We start from the raw sequence: 24,217 nt of genomic DNA, 5'->3' as shown, positions 1-24,217 counted from the left end.
GCACGCCCTCGCAACAGCCAGGACGTGTGCCGGAGTTTTGCGGACCGTTGCCCGAGGGACCAGGGCCCACCAGCAGTTCTGGAAGCCTCCCGGCTCTTCGTGTTGCTCGTCGCTGCTCGCCGGTGGGTTTTGGCAGGCAACAGCAGGAAATAATGATACATAATATCCATATGCTCACATTGATTTCTTTAAAGATACTAAATAAGAAATGAGGTTAAAATTATCTGGAGAAAGGCTTTCTAATAAGGCATTCACTTGGTTCAAGACTTTGCCTGCAGGGTACGATGGACACTTGAGCAAGTTTATCACATCAATTCTTGACTTTCTTCTATCCAAAGAGCAAGTATGATGGAGCGGAGCGCAAGATTCTGAACTTTAAAAATAAGCCGGGATAAAATCTTCTTAAAGGGCATACAAGGTTCGGAGGTTTGCTAGACAACTTCCCACATCACCAGTTGCCCACTTGGTTAGTTTTACATGCTTTTTGTGGAGGTCTTAGTGACAAGAATAGGAGAGAAGTAGACATATCTTCCAGGGAAGGCTTTATGGAGTTTACTATCACAAAGGCTTAGAAAATGCTAGATAGGATTAGTAATAATAGGGAAACTTGATCTTTTGACACATGGCACAAAGGGGCATAAGGTTGAACATGAATACATGATTGCATTGAAGCTTTTCTTGAGACTAGTAAAATAGAGGATATGGCTGACAAATTTCACTTAGATTCCAACATTATCTTGCATATTGTTCAATCTTTTACTAATACTAACCATATTAAAGAACCAAGGCAAGGATGCGATTGAAAATTCAAAGCTTGTTAAGGAAACGTCACGATGCGCCTATATTGATGCTCGATTGAAACCTTTGAAAGAAAGACCACAGATCCTCTACCTTTCCCTAATACTAATCGGAAGCATATGATGCCATCTGAAGACAAACAACTGAAGACAAACAACGAGGAAAGACGGTTGAAATAAATAAATGTACTTCAAGGTAAGTAAAGATGTTACTAAAGGCCCTGAACAACTTATATTTCATAATTGCAAGTCAGACTCTAACAAAGCAAACAATCCTATTAAGAAAACTTCACGTCGTGAACTCTAGCATAGTGTACGAAGATGGGCTATAAGGTCGATGTACACTCCTCATAGCTAATACTATCTCACAACCTATCCATGTTGCTTGAGATACCTCCTACTTCGCCGTCGTTCGATAACAACACAATTAGTCACGCAACCACGTTACTTGAGATACCCCTACTTTACCGTTCTTCGATTATAAAGTCAAGAATCATCAACACAATATCTGTGCAACATATTCATTAATTAATATTTTGAACTTAATAACTACGACAGCTACATGTAGATAATGTATACACTATATCATCTTCCATATCTTCGCTATAGTTGTGAAGTATTTGAAATTATTTGTTTCCTTTTCGATGGATATATGCTGAATTTATTTTGAATCCACAAGAAATTTATTAAAAAAATCATGCATGGTTTTATTTTTGAAGCGAAATTATGCAATTTTAGTTGGATCTGCATAGTTGTCCTTTACACGACTAGTAAGCGGGCACGTGCAATGCACGTCTTGATTATCATTAATAAAATTTCTTAACAATCACTTCACAATGTTTTTTTTAGGTAGTGATTGTCGCGTTTGTCCTAACAACAATACAACGTCACCTCCAATCTTGAGTTTCTAACTCATGAAAATTCCCACAACACTTCCGTAGATGGTTCACATCTCTGGAAGTCCCAACACCACTATACATGCAAGGAAGTTCTCAACAAATACGAATGAAGCCAAATAAAAGAGCTCAAAATTATATTAGTCATTTCACCATCTATGTTTACAATGTTCTGCCACAAAATGTTCAATGCTTAATTAAGATATAATTTCCAAAACAAATATAATCACTAAGCTAAAAAAGATGAGTCGATCCACCTGACCTGGATGATCGATTGAGCTCTTAAACTTGATGGAAACCAGAAGTACCAAAATAGAGTGCCGTATCTACCACACAAAGAAAAAGAAATAAACTAAACAAAAGATACTCTTCACATTGTTATCTACCTCGCTAGTGTTGCTCATCTCACTCACAAATAGTACTAAAAATAAATTACTTTTGCCCAAATCTCTTCTAGCCAAGGATGATAAGAATGTGACACCTCCTTGTTGCTCTAATAGTGAAGCTTCTTCTATATTCTATTGGCATATAATTCGTTCAAATCCTCTTAACCTGCACGAATTGGCATATGCGTTCAATTAAGATCTCTAAATCTATCCTATCACGTCAAACAAAGTCCTCGCGAATAGAATCAAGTAGATTACTAAACAATTCCATCTCATATGTGTACATGATCCGAACAAGATAGCACAATTACTTCTCGTACAAATTGAAGCTTCATTACCTCTTAAATATACATCAAGCACACCATCATTCTGCTAAATATATGGGAACAACATACGCAGCTAGCAGACTATGCCCCATTCTCTTACTAAAACAATAGCTCTCTGCATTCCGGTAATCAGCTAATGGCACATATGATTTTATATGCATGAACTATCATTATACTTAAATTGCATGCACTATATATATGGTTGCTGAATCAAAGAAAACATGATACTTCAAATGCTCTGATCAAGCTAACAGTGAAGAAGCAATCTGCATGCCTCAAATGCTAGCTCGAGCGGTAAGCAGCGTGGTTGTGCAAGCAACTCTCCGAGGTTCGAAACTTGCAGTCATGTTCTTGGTGCCTCACTCTTCTACCTATGAAAATATGGCTCTAGTTTCCTTCCCCGTTGTCATGTTTTTCATTAAGACGACTTACCCAATGTCGTAGCTTTGGCGATGAATACATACCTCCACCTAAAATGTGCATGAAGATGGAATGTGGCCTATTCACTTGACAACTGGTCATGTTGCAATTTTATAGTCCGAGACCTTGCTTCTCAAAATGAATGGTATAACGATGTGTATTGGTGGTTGCGGACATACCTTGATTACACTGCAATATAATGTGCATTGGCCTCCACTTTCAAGAACGGTGTTGTGTTCCCCACCCACACACGAGCAACATGGCATTGTAGCACAATTGTAATATTCAAGATATGAGACAACCAGACAAACTGCAGGCAACCATAATTCATAGGATCGTTACGTGACGTGCATACCTCGAAAAGTTCCAATTTCTACGAATCGCATCAAATGCATCTTGCTTGACTAATTGAAATTTCACGGGCCTGTAGGGCAGACATATGGCTTATATTAGCTGATTGCTGCTATTTTTATAGCAACAATTATGAAGTTGATGTTCGAGTATCTTCTCAATCAAACGCTCAAAAACTATATATATTCAGTGATAAACTTATGGAAAATGGATAGGAAAAACCAATTCAAGACCGCAAGAAAATGTGGGCATAGTTTTTCTATTCTTTGTAGAACATAAACATGGGAACTCAAACTCATACAAACAAACTTTACATTGCAAACATAACTGTAGAAGTTCAAGCTCGTGCGTTTTTTTTCTGAGACCATTGCATCGAGATGTGAGAAACTTGACCCAAAAACACTCACCCTTAATTAGTTATATGTCGGCAATTCCTTGGGATAAGGAATCGAGGGCACCGTTGTGCACTCCCAGACGCCCTAGAAGAAAAATGTGAATCAGAAAAAGGATATACTTACCTTGGAGGACGGTGTTGTGCACGCTCAGAATACCGGGAAGACCTCGATCTCCACGCACGTCGTCGAGGGCATTGAAGCGCCATACAGGGCGTCCTCGTACACTACCGGCAGGGAATACCTTGCCGCGCATGCGATCGAAGGTTCGAGGCCACACACGGCATCCAGGGCGCCGCCACAAACGTTGTTGAAGGCGCCGTCACGCAAGCCATGGATGGTTTCACCCTAGAAGCCTTAGGCGTCGCGCACTCCATAGAGAACTCCGCGTCCAAGCCGACGGCAGGCGAAGTCACGAGCCGGCAATTAATCTCCAGCTCCCGTCATCTGATTATCTGTTGTTGTCGTCTAAAAGATAAATTAGCAAGAGGTAGTTTTGGGGAGCAAATTATGCTGCGGGATTTTTGGAGTGGTTGACATGCATATGTGGCAGTTAATTTGCAACGTGATTTTAGGATCTAATTGTGGGCGTGGTTGATGGTTGGGGGATGTGGGAGAACAGCGAAACGTGGACCGTGCATAGTTGTCCTTTACACGATGCAGAGTTTCCACCCGAGAGGCAAAAGAAAAAAAAAGTAATTTCTGTTTCTCCTCCTACCACCAGCACCAGCACCAGCACCAGGTCTCTGTTTCTCCCATCTCTCATCCCAAATCAACAAACCGCCTCCCCGTCGCATCGCATCGCATCGATCCCAATCTCACCGCCCCCAAAACCCTAACCCTCACCCGCCTCGTCGCGCGGCGGCGGATTGCGGCGGCGGAGGCGCGAGATGACTGCGCGCGCGTCGTAAGCATTCGTGGGAGCGATCGCGGAGGTGGGGCCTTCCCGCGACCCGCGAGCGGCGTAGCTGGTGGCCGGCGCGCGGGTATGGCGACGTCGTCGTCGGCTGGTGGGGGCGGCGCGGCCGGGGGCGCGCCCGGCCTCAAGACCTACTTCAAGACCCCCGAGGGGCGGCACAAGCTGCAGTACGAGAAGACCCACTCCCCCTCCGTGCTGCACTACAACCACGGCGCCGGCGGCAAGACCGTCTCCGAGGTATGAACGGCGCCCGAGTCCGCAACGCCGATGATCGGGCCGTGGGGTCTGTGGGTAGCGCGACTGTTGGGATCTCGATGGGCTGCTGTGGATGGGATGTTGACTTGATCAGGCGACGGATTCGGGTGTATCTTTTTTTTTTTTCGTGTATGCTGGGCGTTGATTGAATTTAGTTAGGGTTTCCAGTAAGTTTTGGGTTGTGGTAGTTCAGGTGACATTTTTGGAGAGACTGCTTCATACTTAGAGCCTCCGCCACTCCCTTTGGAGTGTCCACCGTAGGTTGCTGCCAGTCCCTTGCGAGTGACCATCTATGGAACCTCACATAGTGATGAATTTAGAGGGGTACCTTGCTGGGGATTTTAATGGTATAACCGATGATTTCTGTTATTTTTCTTCTTTAACGATGATCGACTTCATCGCCATGTTTACTCTTCTATTCTGAAAGGTTAAAATATTGTATCAATAACTTTCAACAATGGCAGATGACGGTGGCATATTTGAAGGAGAAACCAGTGGGGCAGGGTTCTACACCTTCAACACCAAGTTCCGGCAGCGGTATGCGATCTGCAGCTGCGAGACTGCTTGGTACCGGGAATGGGAGCCGGACACTCAGCTTTGCGGGGAACAATGGTGTCAGCAGGGCTGTTTCAGGGAGCAGCCGTGTGGGTGGAGGCATCGGCATGTCAACGGGCGTTAGTGGATCACAAGCAGTGGTGAACTACGATGGCAAGGGCACGTACATCATCTTCAATACTGCTGATACACTCTTCATCAGCGATCTCAACTCGCATGACAAAGTATTAGCTCCTTTGCCGGATGCATGCTAAAGTTACTTGCAACACTCTTACCTTGTACTTCTCTGATCAAGGTATTAACTGCACCAGGATCCAGTCAAGTCCATCCACTTCAGCAACTCAAACCCGCTTTGCCATGCATTTGACTCGGAGGCCAAAGAGGGCCACGACCTGATCATTGGAGTATGGTCGGGAGATGGTCAGTGCTTCCTAATTTGTACAATGCTTTGCTCTTAAATTGAACTATCTCCTGAGTCGAGTTATGTGTTCATTGTGTAGTCTACTCGATGTCATTGAGGCAGCAGTTGCAAGATCCTGGAAAGAAGCCTGTTGCATCTCAACATTTTATCAATAAAGAGAAGGATGGAACTGCCAACAGGCATGTTTGCTTCTTCCTTTCTTTCTTTTTCAAAAAATGGTAGTGATAAAATTGTCATAGTATGATTTTAAAAAAATTATATCACAATTACATGACAAGGCTCAAAAAAGAAAATTACATGACAAGCGCTCCAACTGTTGTCGTACTTTTGTTCCATGCCACATCCTCAACACACTATTAACAAAAGTTGGTCTGAATCAGAGTTTTTATTTATTTTTAGTTATTAGAAGTTGTAACATGTAGACTGCTGCTATTATTAGTGAATAAGGACTATGCCAAAAACTTCTTTTGAGTACCCCATCTTGATGAAAATCAGTGGATAGTAGCAAACATTTGATGTAAGCACTATTGAAATGTCTGGCACAGAGCATGTTTTTTCATGCCGACCGCTTCAAATTGGCATGTGAGAGCTGTTGTCAACTTGTCGTTTCCCTGTTTTGAATATACCCTAATGCCACCCTACTATGGTGGGTCCAATAGTTTTTTTGTTCCTGTCCTCTTTATGGAGTCCACGAGGAGCGTTTAGTGTAAGCATATTTTTTTTTTTGTTATGGAGAGCTGAAGCTGGATAATGATATACCTTCCTTGCGTAGTCAGAATCTGAAGCGAAGCATTTTGGTTGCATGCATGTTCTTCTTGCCAACCAAAGGACATGAGCTCTGCCATTATGAAAAATATGAAGTAGTTACAAGTGCCATATTTGTATAGGTAGTTTGGGAACATGGCGGAAATGCCAACCTCGTGTGGATTGCTCCCAAATAAGCAACTTCATTACTGACAGCAAGATGGCCTTTCGTAACCTGCAACTCACGTAATGTAATAACCCTCAAAACAAAAGCCTTCAAGGGGGTCGTGCTAAGACCTCCCTCCGGACAGCACTTTTTTTTCCGCTCGCCCTGACTGAGCTACTGATGGATACTGTTGATGTTATGGGCCGACTGCCGTGGTACCTAATGTGTATCTTCTTGGAGTGCTGGGTTGATCTGATGTTGCCTTAGATCTGAGGTAGCATCAGAAAAGATCTAAGCGTAAAGTGGACTTTTCCCTCCCCTAAACACCGAAGCCATCCTGGCACTTTACTCCCTGGCCGGTTTTGGAAGGGAAAAACCGTATATACATACAAATATTGTTTGAAGAATATGACTATTTGTGACCAGTTCAAATTTGACTTTACTTGATGCCCTTGTTGCAGCCGATGTACTTGTGTTGCATGGGTGCCGGAGCGCGATGGCATATTTGTTGTCAGTAATGCTGATGGAAATCTCTACGTTTATGACAAAGTGAGCCCCTATTGTCATCATATTTTGTTACAATGTAATTAAGATTCGTTACGTCAAATTTGAAGTGATTATTTTTTATGTTCAGTCCAAGGATGGAAATGCTGACTGGACATTTCCAACTGTAAAAGATCAAAGTCAGCTGATGATTTCACATGCAAAGTCCAATAAGGTACCATAGAGCACTTGATTTTGATCAACTAGTGGCATTTGATATCTTGTAGAGTTGATTTATGGCATCTGGTACCTTTTACTGAAAACATTAACAGACATGGATATATCAGTGTTGGGATGGTTTCACATTATGCAAAGAAGTAGGACCTGTATGTCCAGGAAAACTAATGCACCCGTAGAATAATTCGCTGGGTTCGATAACCAGAATAAGCTTGTAACATTAGGTTTATATTTTTTTCTTGAGTTCATGACTAGATTTTAAGATCTCTGGTTGTTATTCTCTGTTTTTAACATCCCTTAAAAGGTAGAGTAATCGCCAGTCTACTGCAACATGTTCATTATTTGTAACATTTTCTAAGACAGCATCAGCATGCTATCAAATCTGCGTCAGGGCAATCAAAAACTAATAAAAGTACATATGTGTTGCAAATATTGGTCAAATCCTCTTTGTTGCAGATGAAAGCATTTTCTGCAATATTGTATCCAGCGTTTTTAACCACACATAACATTTTTAAATGCTGCAAAATGTTAATTCAAGCGAAGTTAAGAAATTCCTGAACATGATGATTTTTAAACGGTAGCTGCTATCATTGATTCTGGGATGTAAATAATACTGCAGAGCAATCCTACTGCAAGATGGCACATCTGTCAAGGTGCAATCAATGCCATTTCATTTTCCCCTGATGGAGTGTACATGGCTACTGTTGGTCGAGATGGTAACTTGTCGAGCCAAGACAAGAATCGACACACACTAAAGATTTATTTTCTGTCATATATTGTACTCAAGTTTTCCAATTGCACGCAGGCTACTTAAGAGTATTTGACTTCGCGAAAGAACAACTAATATTTGGTGGGAAAAGCTACTATGGTGCTCTTTTGTGTTGCTCATGGAGGTAAACTGCGGATTGCATGTAATGTTGTGCTGATGTATGGCACCTACTTTGTCATATGCCCACCTGCTTCTTGAAACTCGTACTTCTGACATTTGCAAAAACAGAAACCCGTAGTTCGGCATATGTTTTGCGCAGTTGCATCAGTTCTGTTACTTCCATCATGTTTACCTCTTGTAATCATGTTGATTAATCTGTATCACACAAAACCATACAAGTCTTTCTGCAAATTATCCCCGTCGGTGTGAGACTAGTTTTTGTATAAATCATCATCAGAACTGACCAATTTTACATATAAAAATTGTTGAAGAACAGCAGCTAAGTGTATTTATTATGGTCAGTTACGGAAAACTAGCAGCAACATATGGTGCGGACTTGCAGCATGCTTGGCAATTTCTTATTTTTGGTTATATATTAAGTTGATCTTAAAATTTTATCATTCATCATGCAGAAGGCAATGTGACTTGAAGATGAACTCATACGTTGAGCTATAGAAGTCATCGCTCTATGCATTAGCTCTATAACGCGTTTATAAAAGCGATTTTCTTGGCTTCTCAGTTAGAATCCAGCCTGATTTGACTGCCAGCAAATTGTTGTAATTATTGACTGGCATATACTGTACAAATTAGAAGTTACTTATCTTCCACCTGCCTGTTTATCAAGTTGTGTTCGGCTTGGTATTTTTTGCCTATGCTCTTGTACTTTAATTGAGTACCTTTTTATTGCAAGAATATGGAACACAGCTTTTGACATGTTATGTAATCAAACATGAAAGAACACATTGGGTCAGGATCTCATCTTCTCTAGGCTGTTGCAACCCTCTCTGTCCTGAAATTGCTCTCTTACTGTTTTTCTAGTTTTGAAGGAATTTTTACCAAAATTGCGTAATATTCTTAGTAGTATTGCGTACTTGCATCTCTTGTCCCTTTCACAACATTACAATTTTCTGATGCAGTAGGACCTGTTGTGCCATTTCACAATGGTTGTGGAGTTAAAGTTTTAGCTATATAACTGTAGAACAGTATACCCATATAGAAACGTGCTGCTATATATGATTGGGGTAGTATATTCATATAGCCATTGCATATTCTTTTCTTTTCCTTTTGCATTTTCTTCTTTGAAACAGAACCGGGAAGGTGTCAATAATTTATCTGTGCTCTCCTGTTTCAGCGCGGATGGAAAATATTTATTATCAGGTGGGGAAGATGATCTTGTACAAGTATGGAGCATGGATGACAGAAAGATGGTTGCATGGGGCGAGGGGCATACATCATGGGTGATTTATCATTACCGCTGTCTTTGTTTACCAGCTATTTTGTTGAAACTTGCTATTTTGATGCAAATCTCTTTTCTGGTCCGCAGGTTAGCTCGGTTGCATTTGATTCATATTGGTCCCCACCAAATTCTGATGAAGCAGTAGAAAGTGTGATGTATCGCTTTGGCTCTGTTGGTCAGGTACCAATTAGTTTATATAAAACAACAAATTTGTTAATCTGCAGCATAATTTGTTTTTTTCTCTAACTGAAATTAGAATAATATGTGGTAGAAAGAATCCGTTGTTTTCTTTTATAGCTGTGATTACCGAGAAGTATTGGAATGCCAGTCATATCGAAGTGTTGTATCAGTTACTTACTTGCTGGGTTGATTAGGCAATTTTACCGTTGTGAGCAATGGGCATGCCTCTAGAGTTGCATGGATCTCACTAGTTTTGCTGAAAAATAGTAATACAACGTGTGCCACTTGCAACATGTTCATGCTGGCCCAGTTCGGGTAGGCATCCTGGCTTAAGCCTGGACAAAAATGAACTGGACTTGGCAGGGACTTGGCAGAGTCCAGGCCTCACAAATAAGGTTGCTGCATTTCCTATTTTATGCCTCCCAAAGAGGTATTTGGTCTTTCCTATTTCGCGTGTTTATTGTTAAGCTGTGGCATTGAATATTTACTCTTGACCACATATTACAACTTGAGATTCAATGGTTATATCTTGGACATAGGGTGTGCTATTATCATGTACAAGTAGTTTATGCTTCAATTACCATTTAGCATATTGGGTTAACACCAGAAATAATACCTTTTCACCTTTGTATGCACGTAGGATACTCAACTGCTTCTCTGGGATCTGGCAATGGACGAGATTGCTGTGCCACTACGACATCCTTCCAGCGGCTCCCCAACATTTAGCAGTGGAAGCCCTTCTGCACACTGGGACAGTGCATGCCCTCCTCCTACTGGTGTTCTTCAGCCTTCTCCACGGATGCGAGACGTACCGAAGCTCTCACCCCTTGTGGCACACAGAGTACACGCTGATCCCCTGTCTGGCTTAGAATTCACCAGCGAATCAATTGTCACCATATGCCGTGAGGGGCAAATAAAAATCTGGGCCAGACCAGTCCACAGTGAGAACAGCCAGCGGCCAAATTCTTCTGAACTGTTAGCTGGCAATGCCATCTCAAAGGATAAGATGATAACATCACCAAATAAGGCAGGCGCTGTCAGCTCTAGCTTCAAGCAACCATCATCTGTTCTTTACTCGTGACCAAAGGCTTCTGCTTGCATTTTTATCATGCTTGCTTGGCCATGGCTACTCATATCTTGTCACTAACGTGGCGATTAGTGAACAGGGCTTCGCTGGGAAATCTTCCAGCGATGGAAGCGTACTCAATAGATGTCTTATGTGTCAAAAGAAAAATAACGGAACTTGGTCCTGTACAGATACAGACATTGTCCTGAGATGAATAGTACAAGTTTACGGGTTGTGTTCCATATCATTTGGCTAGTCTTCCGTAACATCTCAATAGATTAGAGTATGTACCAATTCTTTGCATAGTAACTTGACTTTCTAGGCGCTCTTGAGGCTGCAGATCATATTCCATTTGGCTCCCTGAGACGTTGCTTTCTGCTTATCTCCATGGAACTGTAAACTACTATTGTTTATACAACGTTTTCAAATCTAGTTGGCTTTGTGTTCTGTTCGTTTGCTTCTTTTAGGCATTGATTTGTCATCAAATATTTTTTTGTGAGAAACAAATTGTTCCAGTTGGCCCATGCCAGTTTGGGAAAGTTCATGTTGAAAACACATGGGAATGAATGATATCTATTTCGACCTGTATTTCAAATATGAGGTTGTGCTTCTCATCGACGAGTCGTGATGTCCAAGGTGTTTGGATGTTCTGATGAAACTTGATTGTTTGTTGAATCTTGTTGGCTCGGATGTAGGGTTGGTCTTTGCCGATGGGAGTTAGAGGCATTTATACTGTAAAATTGTGTATCTAAGAGAACAATAATTACCCACCCAGATAATGGTAGATTCTAAGCAGATTGTGAAAATGGCAAACCAATCCTAAAAATAAGATGAAGGGAGTGGAAAAATGTGTATTTAGGTCACGGGAAGTATATCTAGCGCACATTGTTGAGAAACTTCCGGGCTTATTTGGTAGTACGATGAAAGAGAAATTGACAAGTATTGGTAATGATAAAACTAGGACAGTGTACCAAATATCATAAGCAAGGAAGCATTTTGTAGATCTTGTTGATTTCCGCAATGACAATCATTTGAATGAAATTGCAAAGATATCAAGTTATATGTAAAATTTGACTTATTTTATACCTTTAAATATCAGCATTTGAATCAGACCAACCATGGTTTAACCGGTAAACGGCAAATCCCAAGGCATATCTATTCGGTTGTTGACCCGGTTATTACAAAGAGCACATATATAGTTTATCGGGTTTTATTATATTTGCAACTTTCTAATACTACTAACTTTTAAGGACTCCTTTGATTCATAGGATTTGTAAAGGAATTATGTAGGATCTGGATCCTATTGGAAATTTCCATATACAAGTTGTTTGATTCATAGGAAGACACCCTGCAGGAACTAATTATATAGAAATCTTGTATTGTAAATTTTATAGGAAAAAAGAATTAGGTACCTCATGGAAAATTTTTATTTGCTACAATCAAACACACTTCATCTTCCCATAGAATTTAAAAGGGCATGTCATCAACCCTATGATTTTCCTATTCCTATGTTTCTTCTATCCTATAAATCAAAGGAGCCCTTAAAGTAGGGCTGTAATTGAGATTTTTTTTCCACTTGTGTGGAGGTTGCCACTGAGATATTATTTGCGCCGTAACAGAATTTTATTCAGTTGTAAATATTGCAGTTGAGTTTTTTTATCAATTGCAAGTGCAGTTTTTTTTTGCAGTTGCAAATGTGGTTGAAAACTGAGACCTTTTCCAGCTGCAAATGTGGTTGCATAATTGTGGTTGCAACAGAGACTTTCTTAGTCACAAGTGTGGTTGCAATTGAGACTTTTTCAGTTGCCGATATTTTTCTACAGTTGAAAGTGTGGTTGCAACTGAGATTTTTTTCCAGTTGCAAGCGCGGTTGTAAGTGCATTGTTATCTCAGTTACAAATGGGGTTGCAACTGAAATATTTTTTCAGTTTGCAAATAGGGTTGCAGATTTTTTCACTTGCAAGTGAGGTTGCAACTGAGATTTTTCAAGCTATAAGTGGGATTGAAATTGCGATTTTTTTTCGAGTGTTTGTACTTTATAGTGGGAGTGTATCTGCGATTTTTTAAGTTGCAAGTAAGGTTTTTCTGTTGCAAGTGATGTATTCGGGTTGCACATGAGCTGCTTTCAGGTTTACACCATGTTTGCAGCTGATAAAAAGTAGTACAAGTTAACTTTTCTCGATGTTATAAAAATAATTATGTATTATACAACATTAGTTGGATGAGAGTTTTTTCCTTCTGTGAGAATCTAGCTAGATAAGAGCTAGCTCTCTCCTCTAGTTTCTAAAGAATAGAAACAAATGAACTAGAAAGCTGCCAACAAATGGAAACATAGACAACCGCCCGAAGGAGAACGGGTAGCCTAGCTACCTCGCATGTCAAAAGCGAGTCACATGTGCATGCCATGGTTTAGCTAAACAATAGGGGTGATCTCAATTCTCCAAAAAAGAACCTAAATAATATATGGGTACATTAATGGATAGATTAGGGGCAAATAATACAAATCAACAAAACCTATTGAGAACTAACCCTAGTCACACCCTAATAACAATCGTGAAATATATATACTTTCATATTGTGTGCATTTGGTATTGTAGATGTATATTTTTTTCCCGTTCTAGTTAGTTAAACTTTAATTTATTTTGATTTTGACCAAAAACTACATGCATCCTATTTTGTGAAGGAGGGAGTAAAATTCAACGGTGACCAAAATTTATGTGAAGTAGTATGTGAATATGCTTACTAAAGACAAATTAACAGGAGAACCTGCTGTTTTAATTTCTATTTAACCTAGATGAATAATTTTCTACATACCAATAAATAAATCTACTCCCCCCCGATACATATTACTTATCACTAATATGGACGTACCTGTTTGTTCACTCATTTCAACGACAAGTAATATGGATTGGAGGGAGGAGAGAAGTATGATTACACACTTTTTTGTGTGGTTGCCATCTTTCGCTTGGAAGAACAACAGTATGTACTTCCTATTTTTCACCCACCATGCATACCAAAAAGGTACTAAATATATAGCCTAGAGTCAATGAGAAATGACTACGCATATCTCATCTTGGCATGGAAGAAGATGGGAAATGACTTTGCATATCCAAAACCACCTAACCTATTTCAAATCATTAAGTGGAAAGATGTTTTGAAATGAATCCCCTAAGGCCAAACTTAGGAATGTATACCAATTTAAGTCTTACATCGTACTGTATTATTTGTTATCCTAATTATACTGTATATCCAACTCTATAAATACATGTGTTGGGAAACAAGTCTGTTTTTAGCGGGCCTTCCTCTGCCGTCGTCCCCTATAAACGGAGGGAACACCTCTCCAAGCGAGACCGCGCAAAGGTATCAAGTACGGACCGGACTCGCTGGGAATAGCAAGGCAGCCAGAACCAGCTGCAGCGCGCCACCGCCTACCCGGTCCCCCGATGCCGCCCCGCGCCGCCGCCGGCGACCTCTGCTGAGCATGGCCGCCGCCCCCGCGGGCCCCCAGAACCGCTGCGTCTTCGGTACGCCCCGCCCCGCCCCGCCCTTCTCTCTCGCGCCCACCACCCCCATCCCCGCCGAGGTCTCCGCGTTGCATCCGTGCCTCTGTGCGTGTACCCCGCGATTCGATCCGGAGGTTCGGGGCCTCGCGACGCCAGCAGGAGAGCTACGCGCGTAGGAGAAGCTCGATTTGGGCGCCCAATCGCTGCCCGCCTCGTCCCATCGATTCGTCGCGGGTTTCGCTTCGCGTACGGGTGGGGTCGCGCGGCGCGGTTTCAGGCGGAACGAAGCGCGTTTAGCTGGGGCCCTGCCTGCTGTGCTGCTCGGTTTATTTAGAGCTCAATTTTCATTTCATTCGAGTGCCGGTACTATCTAGGGTTTGCCTCTTTGTTACGATGCATGTTCCGTTGAGCAGCCATTGGAATTGGGTTCCCCTTTCAGTTTAGGTTATCGCGCTGATTTGCCCCGCTCAATTTGTGCCGGATTAATTGCTGCGACAGCGTAAGGTTCTTGAGCTGGGATTGACCGAGGGTGTGTATTGAATTTGGTTGCAGTTGGGAACATACCCTACGATGCGACGGAGGAGCAGCTCGTGCAGATATGCGAGGAAGTCGGACCCGTTGTCTCCTTCAGGTTTAGTTGAACCCTGCAAACCCCTATACTAGTTTTGTGTATGTGTGTCTCATGTAGTTGGTTAAGTTGACAAGAAGATTGTGCAAATACATGATTTTGGATTTAGATAGACATGTTTGGTGGACTGTAGGATTCATCAGTTGCTGTCAAAATACCCATATGCCCTCTTTTCATTCTCTTTCATAAAGAGGATTTTTTTTTATATGGTCATATTGCTTTTAGTGACATTTTCTCCTTCTAAACTCAAGTGCAGCGCATATCATCTAGAATACGCATTGGTTTTGTTGAAGCATGATTGCCTTATGCCACATCGCTGCTAAGAATCCTAAGATGATCCCAGAGCTTAATAGGTTGTTGTAGGGGCCGCCTTCCTTATGACTGCTGCCTTTTCCTGAATTCCTGATTTACCTAGTGTTATGGGTACCACTTTCTGAACTAACATGCTGACTGCTAATTAATCCATAATGTGAAACTCTAATATATACATGTGTTCTGCTTCTTGATCACTGTTTCTCTTACAAGTCACATTATGCTAAAACTGGTTATGAGTTAGTATTTTCTACTCCTGATAACTTCTGTAAAATCCATGAAGCTCATGACACTTCTCTGAATACTGACCGCTCAAAATTGCTTGCAGACTGGTTGTTGATAAAGAAACTGGAAAGCCCAAGGGTTATGGATTTTGTGAGTACAAGGATGAAGAGACAGCTCTAAGTGCACGCCGGAACCTTCAGGGTTATGAAGTTAATGGCCGTCAGTTACGTGTTGATTTCGCAGAAAATGGGAGGAGCAATGACAGAAATAGAGAAAAGGTCGAAGATCCTCAGTTCATTACTGTAGAAGAGCCTTATTTCTCACCTTGCAAGTCCTACGTTAAGCTGAAAGCTTGTATGGTTTTGGTTCCTATGAATGATAATAGTAGTCTTTTCGCCAACCACCCCGTGTCTCCTGTTTCAATTTCTTGCACAGCATGTGTACGTATGTACAGCTGCCTGGCTGTACATATGCGCACCTGCTATTTTGCGAATTACCTTGTGAAATCATCGTTCTGGTACCGTGCATCATCTTTGGTATCGCAGTTCCACAATTATCTTTGTTGTCTCAACTTTGCCTTCTTTTAAGAAAGTAATGAGCCAAAGCTATTGGCTTAACAATAGCACATCATGGTTTGGAAGATCTTGCCAGAATTGTATTGAACACATGAGGTTCTCTGCAAATAGCAACATAATGATATTGTAGAAGATGTACACTTGGTCAGTGCATCTATAGTTGCATCCTTGTGATATACTCAAGCAACAGGGTTGCAATTAATAGTAAAATAATACCTGGAAACAATATGCAATGGACCTTTTCTTTTGGTCTACTGTTACATCAATAACTTTTTTCTCAAAATAATTGCTATGTCCTTAGCTGCTGCCAGCAGCTCTTGTATCTATCTTTCATACCAGTGACTGATATATATGTGCCAGTTTTGTTGCCAAGATGTCAGAGTGCATCCACAAGAAAATACTGTATCAGAATTTCACAACTGGGTGCAGTTTTTGTTTTTTGTTTTGCGGGAATACAGTTGATTGGTTGATCCAGTGGTTAACATGAGGACTCAATATTTATGCTAAATTATCTTGAGATCACAGTGAAATGGTCTTTGCATGATGTAATTCTGCGTATTGAAAATTAAGTAGCTTCTGCATGGAAATTTTTGTTAGTGCAATCTATATTTGATTCATGCATGAGCAGTGCGGAATCTTAACCAATTGAAGTTAACAATAAGAAGCAGCTATTGACTTGTTCTTGATATGTTTATGCATTTCAGGGTCGTGGAGGACCAGGAATGGCATCTAGCGCTGGTTGGTTTCAGTTTCTTGATAATCATTCATCAATCAGTTTATATGTATGCTTTAAGATAACAAATGTGCCAATTTTATGTCCGTGCATTTTAACACTGATACCTTCCTGCAGATGCTCAGAAACAATCAACTGCAGCTCCCGTTGTAGGAGACACCAGCCTTCATCAGCTTGTTGGTCTTCCACCGGCAATACACGCTGCATCTGTGATGGCTGGTGTTCTTGGGGGAGCTCAAACTGCAAATGTGCAAAATGGTTTACCCGTCCAATTTGGGCTTGGAAATGACCCTCTTACCCATTACTTGGCAAGGATGTCAAGGCATCAGTTGTATGAAATCATGTCTGAGTTGAAGGTTATCTTGAAACATCAATATCAATTGTGAAGATAAAAAATTGCCCACTGCTAAAATTTTGTTTGGTATGCTTTTTTTTTTTCTACGGCAGACCCTAACTACTCAAAATAAGGAGCTTGCCAAAAAACTGCTGCAAGGAATTCCACAGCTTCCAAAGGCCCTATTTCAGGTTTGTTTTGCTGAAAGTGATTGTGCAATTAATCAATCGTTTATTTGTTGTTCCTATTTTGTGTACTTGGTCAAAAAATTATATACTAAAATATATTTCTAGGTTATGGAGTCTATGAGTTCTCTTATCAAAAGTTTGTGCCTTTTTTTGTGGTTATGCTTCACCATCTTGACACCTTTCGTACTCCCTTTTCAATATAAGTTTAACCATCCCATACTTTATGTTTCCTAATAACCTAGAATCTACATTGAAGCTGTCTTGTTCCGAATGGTTGCTTCGAATGTCCTGATTCTGCTTGTTAGAACTTTGTATAATTCATGGTTATCTTAAAATATTTGTCATGTTTATGTGGAGTACTGTTGTGAAAAGATAGGAAGGCCAGCCAACTTTAGTTCTTGGGCTTCGTTGTTCTATGGAAAATATTCTTTTGAAATTCTTTTGTTAATTGTTCAGTTGTCACTAGCATAGAATGGAAGATTAGGACCTTATCATTTTTCCTTTTTGTAATGTAGGCACAAATAATGCTTGGGATGGTGACACCTCAGATGGTATGTTCTTGCTTTGTTCTGATCTTGATGTACCTGGTGTTTTCCTTGTTTCTCTAATATACTAATCTAGGTCTCTTCAAATTGCAGATGCAGATGGCGAAGAACCAACAGCCCTCTAGCTCGTTGACACAATCTTCTCACCTCAATGAATCATTTCCGCAGCCAGATGCTTTGATACCAGCTGTTCCTATACCTCCACAAAACCCTAATGCCCTGCAGGAACCACCACTGCATAATTTTCCTCAGTATCAGCATTCGACTCAGCCTCCAGTCAAAATGTTTCCACATGGACATCAGTCTGGTGTGATGGCACACCCTCCAACTCAGCCCTTTGGAACCTCTTCCAGTGGTCCTATTCAACCCCTCACAACCTCAGGAGGCTTGATGTCACAAGTTCAGCCTCCATTCTTGCCACCTCACCCTAGACCACCAGTTATGCCAACTAATGTACAACAACTACCTTTGACCAATCCTCTTCTATCTCAGGTATTTATTTTTCCACGTGTCAAGGAGCTCTTTGTAATTCACTAATGATGTGATAAGTTGCAATCCGAAGTTTGTGATGACTAACCATCTTAACTAGCCATTCTAATTACAGAACTCCTGTAAACTATGTACTCCCTCCGTCCATAAAAGGATGTCTTAGATTTGTCTAAATTCGGATGTATCTATACACTAAACATCTAAATTTAGACAAATCTAAGACATCCTTTTATGGACAGAGGTAGTACTTGAAATCAAACTGTAGAGTACATGAACTGTTCATCTTTGCTTTTATACCATAAATTAACTAAATTTACTTGCCATGTTTCTGCCAGTATGTGGACAACTGCACTATTACTTTTACTGTCCATGCAATCCAACTCAACATTGTCACATGCAGGTTGCTGCTGCACCTGATATACCCCTGCAGGAATCTAGATTGCCTGATCGAGCTAGTCATCAGGCAGCGTTGACTCATCCTTCAAAATTGCGGAAATTGGAGGATGGAACATCAACACCTGGAAATGTAAACAATAGTCATGGTGTTTATTCTGCTCCATCGCAGATAGTGGTCCCTGGTGGACCATCAGGGAGCTATAGTTCTGGTGCTGTTAATTTTCAGCAACCAGAGAATGAAGTTGCTCAGGTAATGCCCTTTTATTTTAATTTAGTTTCCATATGTTTTCTGTTATTTATTCTGCCTTCCATTCCTTGACACTTGTAAGTGTGTATATATATATAGAATGTGCATATTTAAACATATTGCACGTGGAATTGAATTGTTACTGACACAAGGGACTTGCATTTTTCATGTGCTCACAATTCCAGTTCTTCTTGTGATGTGCAGCTCACGCCCGACGATGAGTCAGCTCTTCTGCAGCAGGTCTTACAGCTGACACCCGAGCAGCTGAGTTCGTTGCCACTAGAGCAGCAGCAGCAGGTGATCCAGCTTCAGAAGATGCTATCAGCTGGTAAATAACACCTGCTGAATAGACAGACCTAAACTGTTACATACATAGACAATATGGAAGAAGTGGCGAAACTGGACACGATCGTAGTCAATACCTGTAGCCACACATGTAGCTTCTCAACTTTGTTGGTATGGCCATCAGTTTTGTTCTTGGTTATTTATCTGGCATTCTTTGTAAAGTTGGAGATAGAAATGTGATGGCAATAGATGTAGCGAGGAAAGGTGATAATTATCAGGCAGTTTGTAACAGTTTAGAAAAGAATAATCTTATCAAGAGAAGGGAGGTGTATTTGTGTTTCCGTATTGTTTGTAGCATCAGATGTTTTTATTTTTGTTTATTTGAAACTTTTATCGTTGAAGGCTCCGGATGTATGCATGATGAGCTATAAATTTGTTACATCAGTGTCGTGGTTTCACTATGTTCTTGAAGTACTATTAACTTTATATTGACTTTTTTGCATCCCACAAATGTAAGCCTTCACTATTCCAGATTCATGCTTAATTCTGCATGTACATGTGGTTTTCTTGGGATTATTTGAAATAGGAAACTCTGGAAATTCTCAAAATGGCTGGCAAAGGGATTGCCAAACAAAATCTAATGTTAATGTCATATAGCCCTAGAGTAAGATTGCGAGATCATCCATGCAAAATGCACATGCATATTATTTGTGCTAGTTTGGTTACTTCGAAATTTTAAATTATGTGCCAAGATTTTGAATTTATGTGAAATTATCTGTAAGCTTGTGTGGTGACGCATTTTTTGAAGTTGGACATGGAAAAAGTTCCGTACGCTGCACAGCCTGTACCCCACAGCATTTGTGCATTCTGATTACACTGCACAACCAAACACAGGCTTGCAACCTGGTCTCTTCAGGCACAAACCAAACGGAACTGTGAATTGTACTGACGCACATAGTATATCAAGTTCTTTTCACATCACAGTAATTTCCCTCGATATTTCTACATGTCCAAGCCACATAAATTTGGACCCTTTTTTCTATCATGTGATAGGCAAACGTAAGATTTTCTGAGAAGTGGGGCCAGCTGCTAAGATATTGTAACAACTATGGCAAAGTTTACCAATGTGTAGCTGTAAGACAGACGTCCTGTAACTCCTTGAATCATCTCGAGCGAAGTAACAGCAAAACAGATATACAGCTGCTTAATGTTTCAGTAACCAACTAAATAGATTTCATAACACACTGAAGGGAACTGCTTCATAAACAACGAATACAAAATCTCCAATGCGCATCGTCATAGAATGATGTCTAAAACGAGACAGGTACGCCGACGGCCCCGATAAAAAGCCCTCGGCGTAGGGTTTGGCCGTCGGCGTCTCCGGCCATTCCTGTAGTGAAAACTTCCGCACTCATTTCTGACTGCTTACAAAAATGTTAGCACCACCTACTAACGTGTACATGTATGAATCATAGATAAACTGATGTATATCACATGGCTTTCAATCTTCTGATGGAACAACTGCTGCCTAGGGGTAGGGGGTTACCAGGCCAGAAGGCTACAACCTACACTCCCAACAGATTAGGGCTACATTTCCATGCCATGTCAAAAACGAAAAAGAGACTACATTTTGGTCTGCTAACATATATGCTACAGCTGATGGAGCTCCACCCATCATAGATACAACGAGTTGGCAAACATGATACCCCGGCGTAGGCTCTCGCTTGCCGATCCAAACTTGTTCTCAAGGTTGACCTCCCCAACAGCTTCAGCAGCAGCTTTTAGCTGGCAACAAAATCACACAGTCAGTTGATTCAAAAAGGAAAACAAGGCGAGTCCAATTTTGACGACTATGTACAGACATTGAAACAGGAAAATGAAGTGGCAGGCATGCAGAAAAGGGCGTAGAATAAAGTGGATGTCAATCGCAGTTCACATATATGGAGATAATAAAGCGGATGTCAATCGCAGTTCATATATGTAGAGACAATAAAGGAGCAGGAAACGTTTCTCACATATCTAACTACATTTCCTCGCACCAGCAGGGACTTAAGTCACCTTTACATGTGAATAAATACCACTTATTTACTTCGCCAAGCAAGTCGTGTCACCAGACAGTAAAACAACTGAAGTTAGTTAAACTATTCTTGAGCGCACTGAGCCACAAAAAGATTCCAGCTAGACTTTCAACTTGCACATAATATTTTGTCATGCCACAATGAGAGTAAATGTTCATTTGAAACTTTAATGGACATTTTCCATAGAAGCCAAACAGGATGATCAAAGGCAGACAATTTCGTATCCAAAAGCTCAATGAGCCAAATGGGATAATCAAAGGCAGACAAATTCGCATCCAAAAGCACAATGAGCCAAATGGAGTAATGAAAGGCAAACGTTCTGACTGTCCAAGTGATTTAGGTACTAATGGCAGGAAACAACAGGTGGAACAGGATGCGATCCAGGGAGCAGGGTACAGTTGACCTACCTGATTCAGAAATTCATCCAGCCTCCTAACTAACCGTATGATGCTTCCTTCAAAAATGCCAGTCATTTCTATGACCTCTCCGAAGGTGGAGTCCTGTGTGAAAAAAGTAATCACGAATCAACATATGGGTAAAGAAATTGCATCTGACGGGAAGATTATACATGATAAGATCAACCGTAACAATCAGAAACAAGATATTCCCAATAAACCCGGGAAAAAAAGATCTCTAGCATCATGAACTGCATAGGCTAACCAACCTTTGACCAGGAGTATATGACGTCCATCAGGTAGGGTTTACAAGTTGATTCAACGTTTTCCTCCACATTTACGTTCAACGTATTCCTCCACATTTACGTCCAATTTGCATTCCCGTTGTACCTAAAACAAGAGCGATACATCAGAGATCCAATCAAGAAAAGAGACTGGGAAGATGGCGAAACAGTGATGATACAAGCATGCACCTCAGCTATTTTTCTTGCAGCCTCTTGGAGTTGTGTCATTGGCTTAGAAAGCTCATTTCTTAAGCGAGTCGCATAAACATATTAATTCAACACACTGAATATCAACTCAACAGAAGTTTGTAAGACAAATTCATATTAAAAAGGTACCATTAAACATAAGTTCAGTGATAAGCAGCTCATCCCCAGTATCTATTAAACAGGCAGCACGTCCCTTTAACTGGAGAACACCATCCGCATCAATGTGACCAAGCATTTTCAGAACAAGAGACCGGTTCTTTAGTTCATCCCTAAATTTTTGTAGCTGAATGGAGGAGAATGTAAGAACACATTCAAGCTGTTTAAAGAGGATCAAGTATGCCAAAATTCAACTAACCTGTGAATCCTGCATCTTTGACTTTAATTGTTGAATTTCATGATTCAGTTCAGCTTTTTTTTTTTGGTACCATGACAGTTGCTGGTCACTTTGATCAGACTAAGACATAAAAATAGGAAAAGAAAGTGGGTCCGAGAAAAAGAAAAGGCACTGGACATTTCTTAATTGAAAGGTCATGGCAAGGCATACCTTATGTAGTGGATGAGAACCTAGTTTCTGCTCGAGAACCTCAAGTTTATGAACCACGTCAACTAATTCAGGTTCTTCAATACCCATGTCCTACTAATTATACCAGATAATATCAGATTCGTAAAATGTAAAAAATGACACCAGGATTCAGAAAGATTGCTTAAGGATGCCGGATGATATATTTGAGGAAATGATACTCTGAGTAAAAAATTGCTAACATAAGGTAGATCAAGAGAGAACATCAAAGGGTTAAAGATCATATTAGTATTTAAGCTATAGCATTTGTTTTATCTGCCTGTGTATCATGGTGGATGATGTATTGAAGAAAAACAGATATGCTATATCTCATCTGAAGAGATGGATCTTACATCTAAATCCTGACGAGATATATTTGAGTTCTCATATTTTGAATTTCAAATCTCGGTAAACGAAAATGATACTTGCAAAGCAAAACAAAAAACAGCTTATAAAAAGACATTATGTAAGGAGAAGAAAATGATGCTTGCCGTGCAAAATTAACATCAATTAAAAAGAGACATTATGTAGGAAGAATTTTCACCGCAATTGGATGCATCTTTGGAAGCCCTTGGGGGTAATGCTTTCCTAGTTCTTGAACTGCAGAAAGTATGTTTTGTCTTGCTTCAGGTGGTCGTAGATCAGATGGAATGTTTATTCTGACGCTACTTAGACCAGATACTAAAGGTAATGGGTACAGGCACCTGCAAAAACCTCAACATTACTCAAAAGTAAAATTTGCATCATCCTTAAATGACCCTCATAAAATGATAGTACAGTGGACTGAAGATATGCCACCAAAATAAAACCCTTCGTCACAAGCTTCAACTCACCACAGGCATCTCTCCCTTCTCCCCCGGACGAGGTGGGCATGGCTTTGAGCGTGATCCATTCTCGTTCGAACTAGAAGAACAATGAAGCAAGGTATCCACTATGTAGTTATTACCGCGAGATGCACTTAATGCAGGGGGGAGATTAGCAGATGCTGTAGGTTTCTTCACAACATTTACAACCACACCGCAACCCCAATCTGTTGAACCATCCCTCACCTTAACCTGCCATGATGCAAATTGCTCAGTGCAAGGGCATTTGTGTAAATTTTACAAAACCCACATCATAAATCATAACAAAGCAACATTTAATTAAGAAAACACAAGGCTGAACAGAAGTAGATATATCCTTCTTGCTGTAGTGTCGTTTCTTATCAGTTAAATACAACAGTAATAACTGATGAAGATGTATATCTCATCCTCAAGCAAGAACAAATCCTATGAGAAATGGAGTTACATACCAGCCTTCCAGGAACCAAATATAACAAAGCTCTTTCTGGTCTTATCATCTCAGACATGATTTTCTTCTCAAGTTCAGATATATCAAGCACTAATTTGTGATATTCAGCAAGATCATTCTGTACATGGAGAAGTGTTAAGGTTGCTAATCAAACAGAAGCACAATAATGTATACTGCAATAAAAA

General features: G+C 40.6%; 3 protein-coding genes across 4 annotated transcripts; 2 read left to right on the top strand and 1 right to left on the bottom strand.

Annotated features, from left to right (window-relative positions):
• Positions 1–4,250: 4,250 nt before the first annotated feature.
• LOC127294186 (uncharacterized) lies at positions 4,251–11,206 on the top strand. Its single transcript, XM_051323939.2, has 11 exons — positions 4,251–4,724; positions 5,207–5,521; positions 5,609–5,717; positions 5,798–5,897; positions 7,090–7,177; positions 7,263–7,346; positions 7,968–8,064; positions 8,154–8,241; positions 9,409–9,514; positions 9,601–9,693; positions 10,334–11,206. The coding sequence occupies exons 1-11, from the start codon at positions 4,557–4,559 to the stop codon at positions 10,772–10,774; spliced, it is 1,689 nt and encodes a 562-aa protein (XP_051179899.1). The 5' UTR covers positions 4,251–4,556; the 3' UTR covers positions 10,775–11,206.
• Positions 11,207–14,096: 2,890 nt separating this feature from the next.
• Positions 14,097–19,658, top strand: LOC127294185 (cleavage stimulating factor 64). 2 transcript variants are annotated; one of them, XM_051323937.2, is made up of 10 exons: positions 14,097–14,283; positions 14,815–14,893; positions 15,531–15,705; positions 16,707–16,740; positions 16,853–17,091; positions 17,183–17,260; positions 17,773–17,808; positions 17,896–18,294; positions 18,692–18,937; positions 19,139–19,658. In XM_051323937.2, exons 1-10 carry the CDS (start codon positions 14,241–14,243, stop codon positions 19,268–19,270), a joined length of 1,461 nt encoding a protein of 486 aa, XP_051179897.1. In that variant the 5' UTR covers positions 14,097–14,240; the 3' UTR covers positions 19,271–19,658. The 2 variants fall into 2 exon arrangements, with proteins under 2 accessions (XP_051179897.1, XP_051179898.1); XM_051323938.2 differs by lacking the exons at positions 14,097–14,283; positions 14,815–14,893; positions 15,531–15,705 and adding an exon at positions 16,022–16,547.
• A 2,294-nt stretch (positions 19,659–21,952) lies between these two features.
• LOC127347296 (DExH-box ATP-dependent RNA helicase DExH10) lies at positions 21,953–23,545 on the bottom strand. The gene is given in 6 exon segments (XM_051373501.2): positions 21,953–22,039; positions 22,041–22,082; positions 22,166–22,301; positions 22,303–22,466; positions 22,539–22,637; positions 22,728–23,545. Coding segments are annotated over 6 exon segments (615 nt in total). The 5' UTR covers positions 22,815–23,545.
• Between the last annotated feature and the right edge of the window lie 672 nt (positions 23,546–24,217).

This window comes from Lolium perenne, chromosome 4, assembly GCF_019359855.2.
Source record: "Lolium perenne isolate Kyuss_39 chromosome 4, Kyuss_2.0, whole genome shotgun sequence".
Classification (NCBI taxonomy): domain Eukaryota; kingdom Viridiplantae; phylum Streptophyta; class Magnoliopsida; order Poales; family Poaceae; genus Lolium; species Lolium perenne.
The sequence above is the reverse complement of the archived record's forward strand: the minus strand, read 5'-3'. Positions and strand labels throughout refer to the sequence as shown.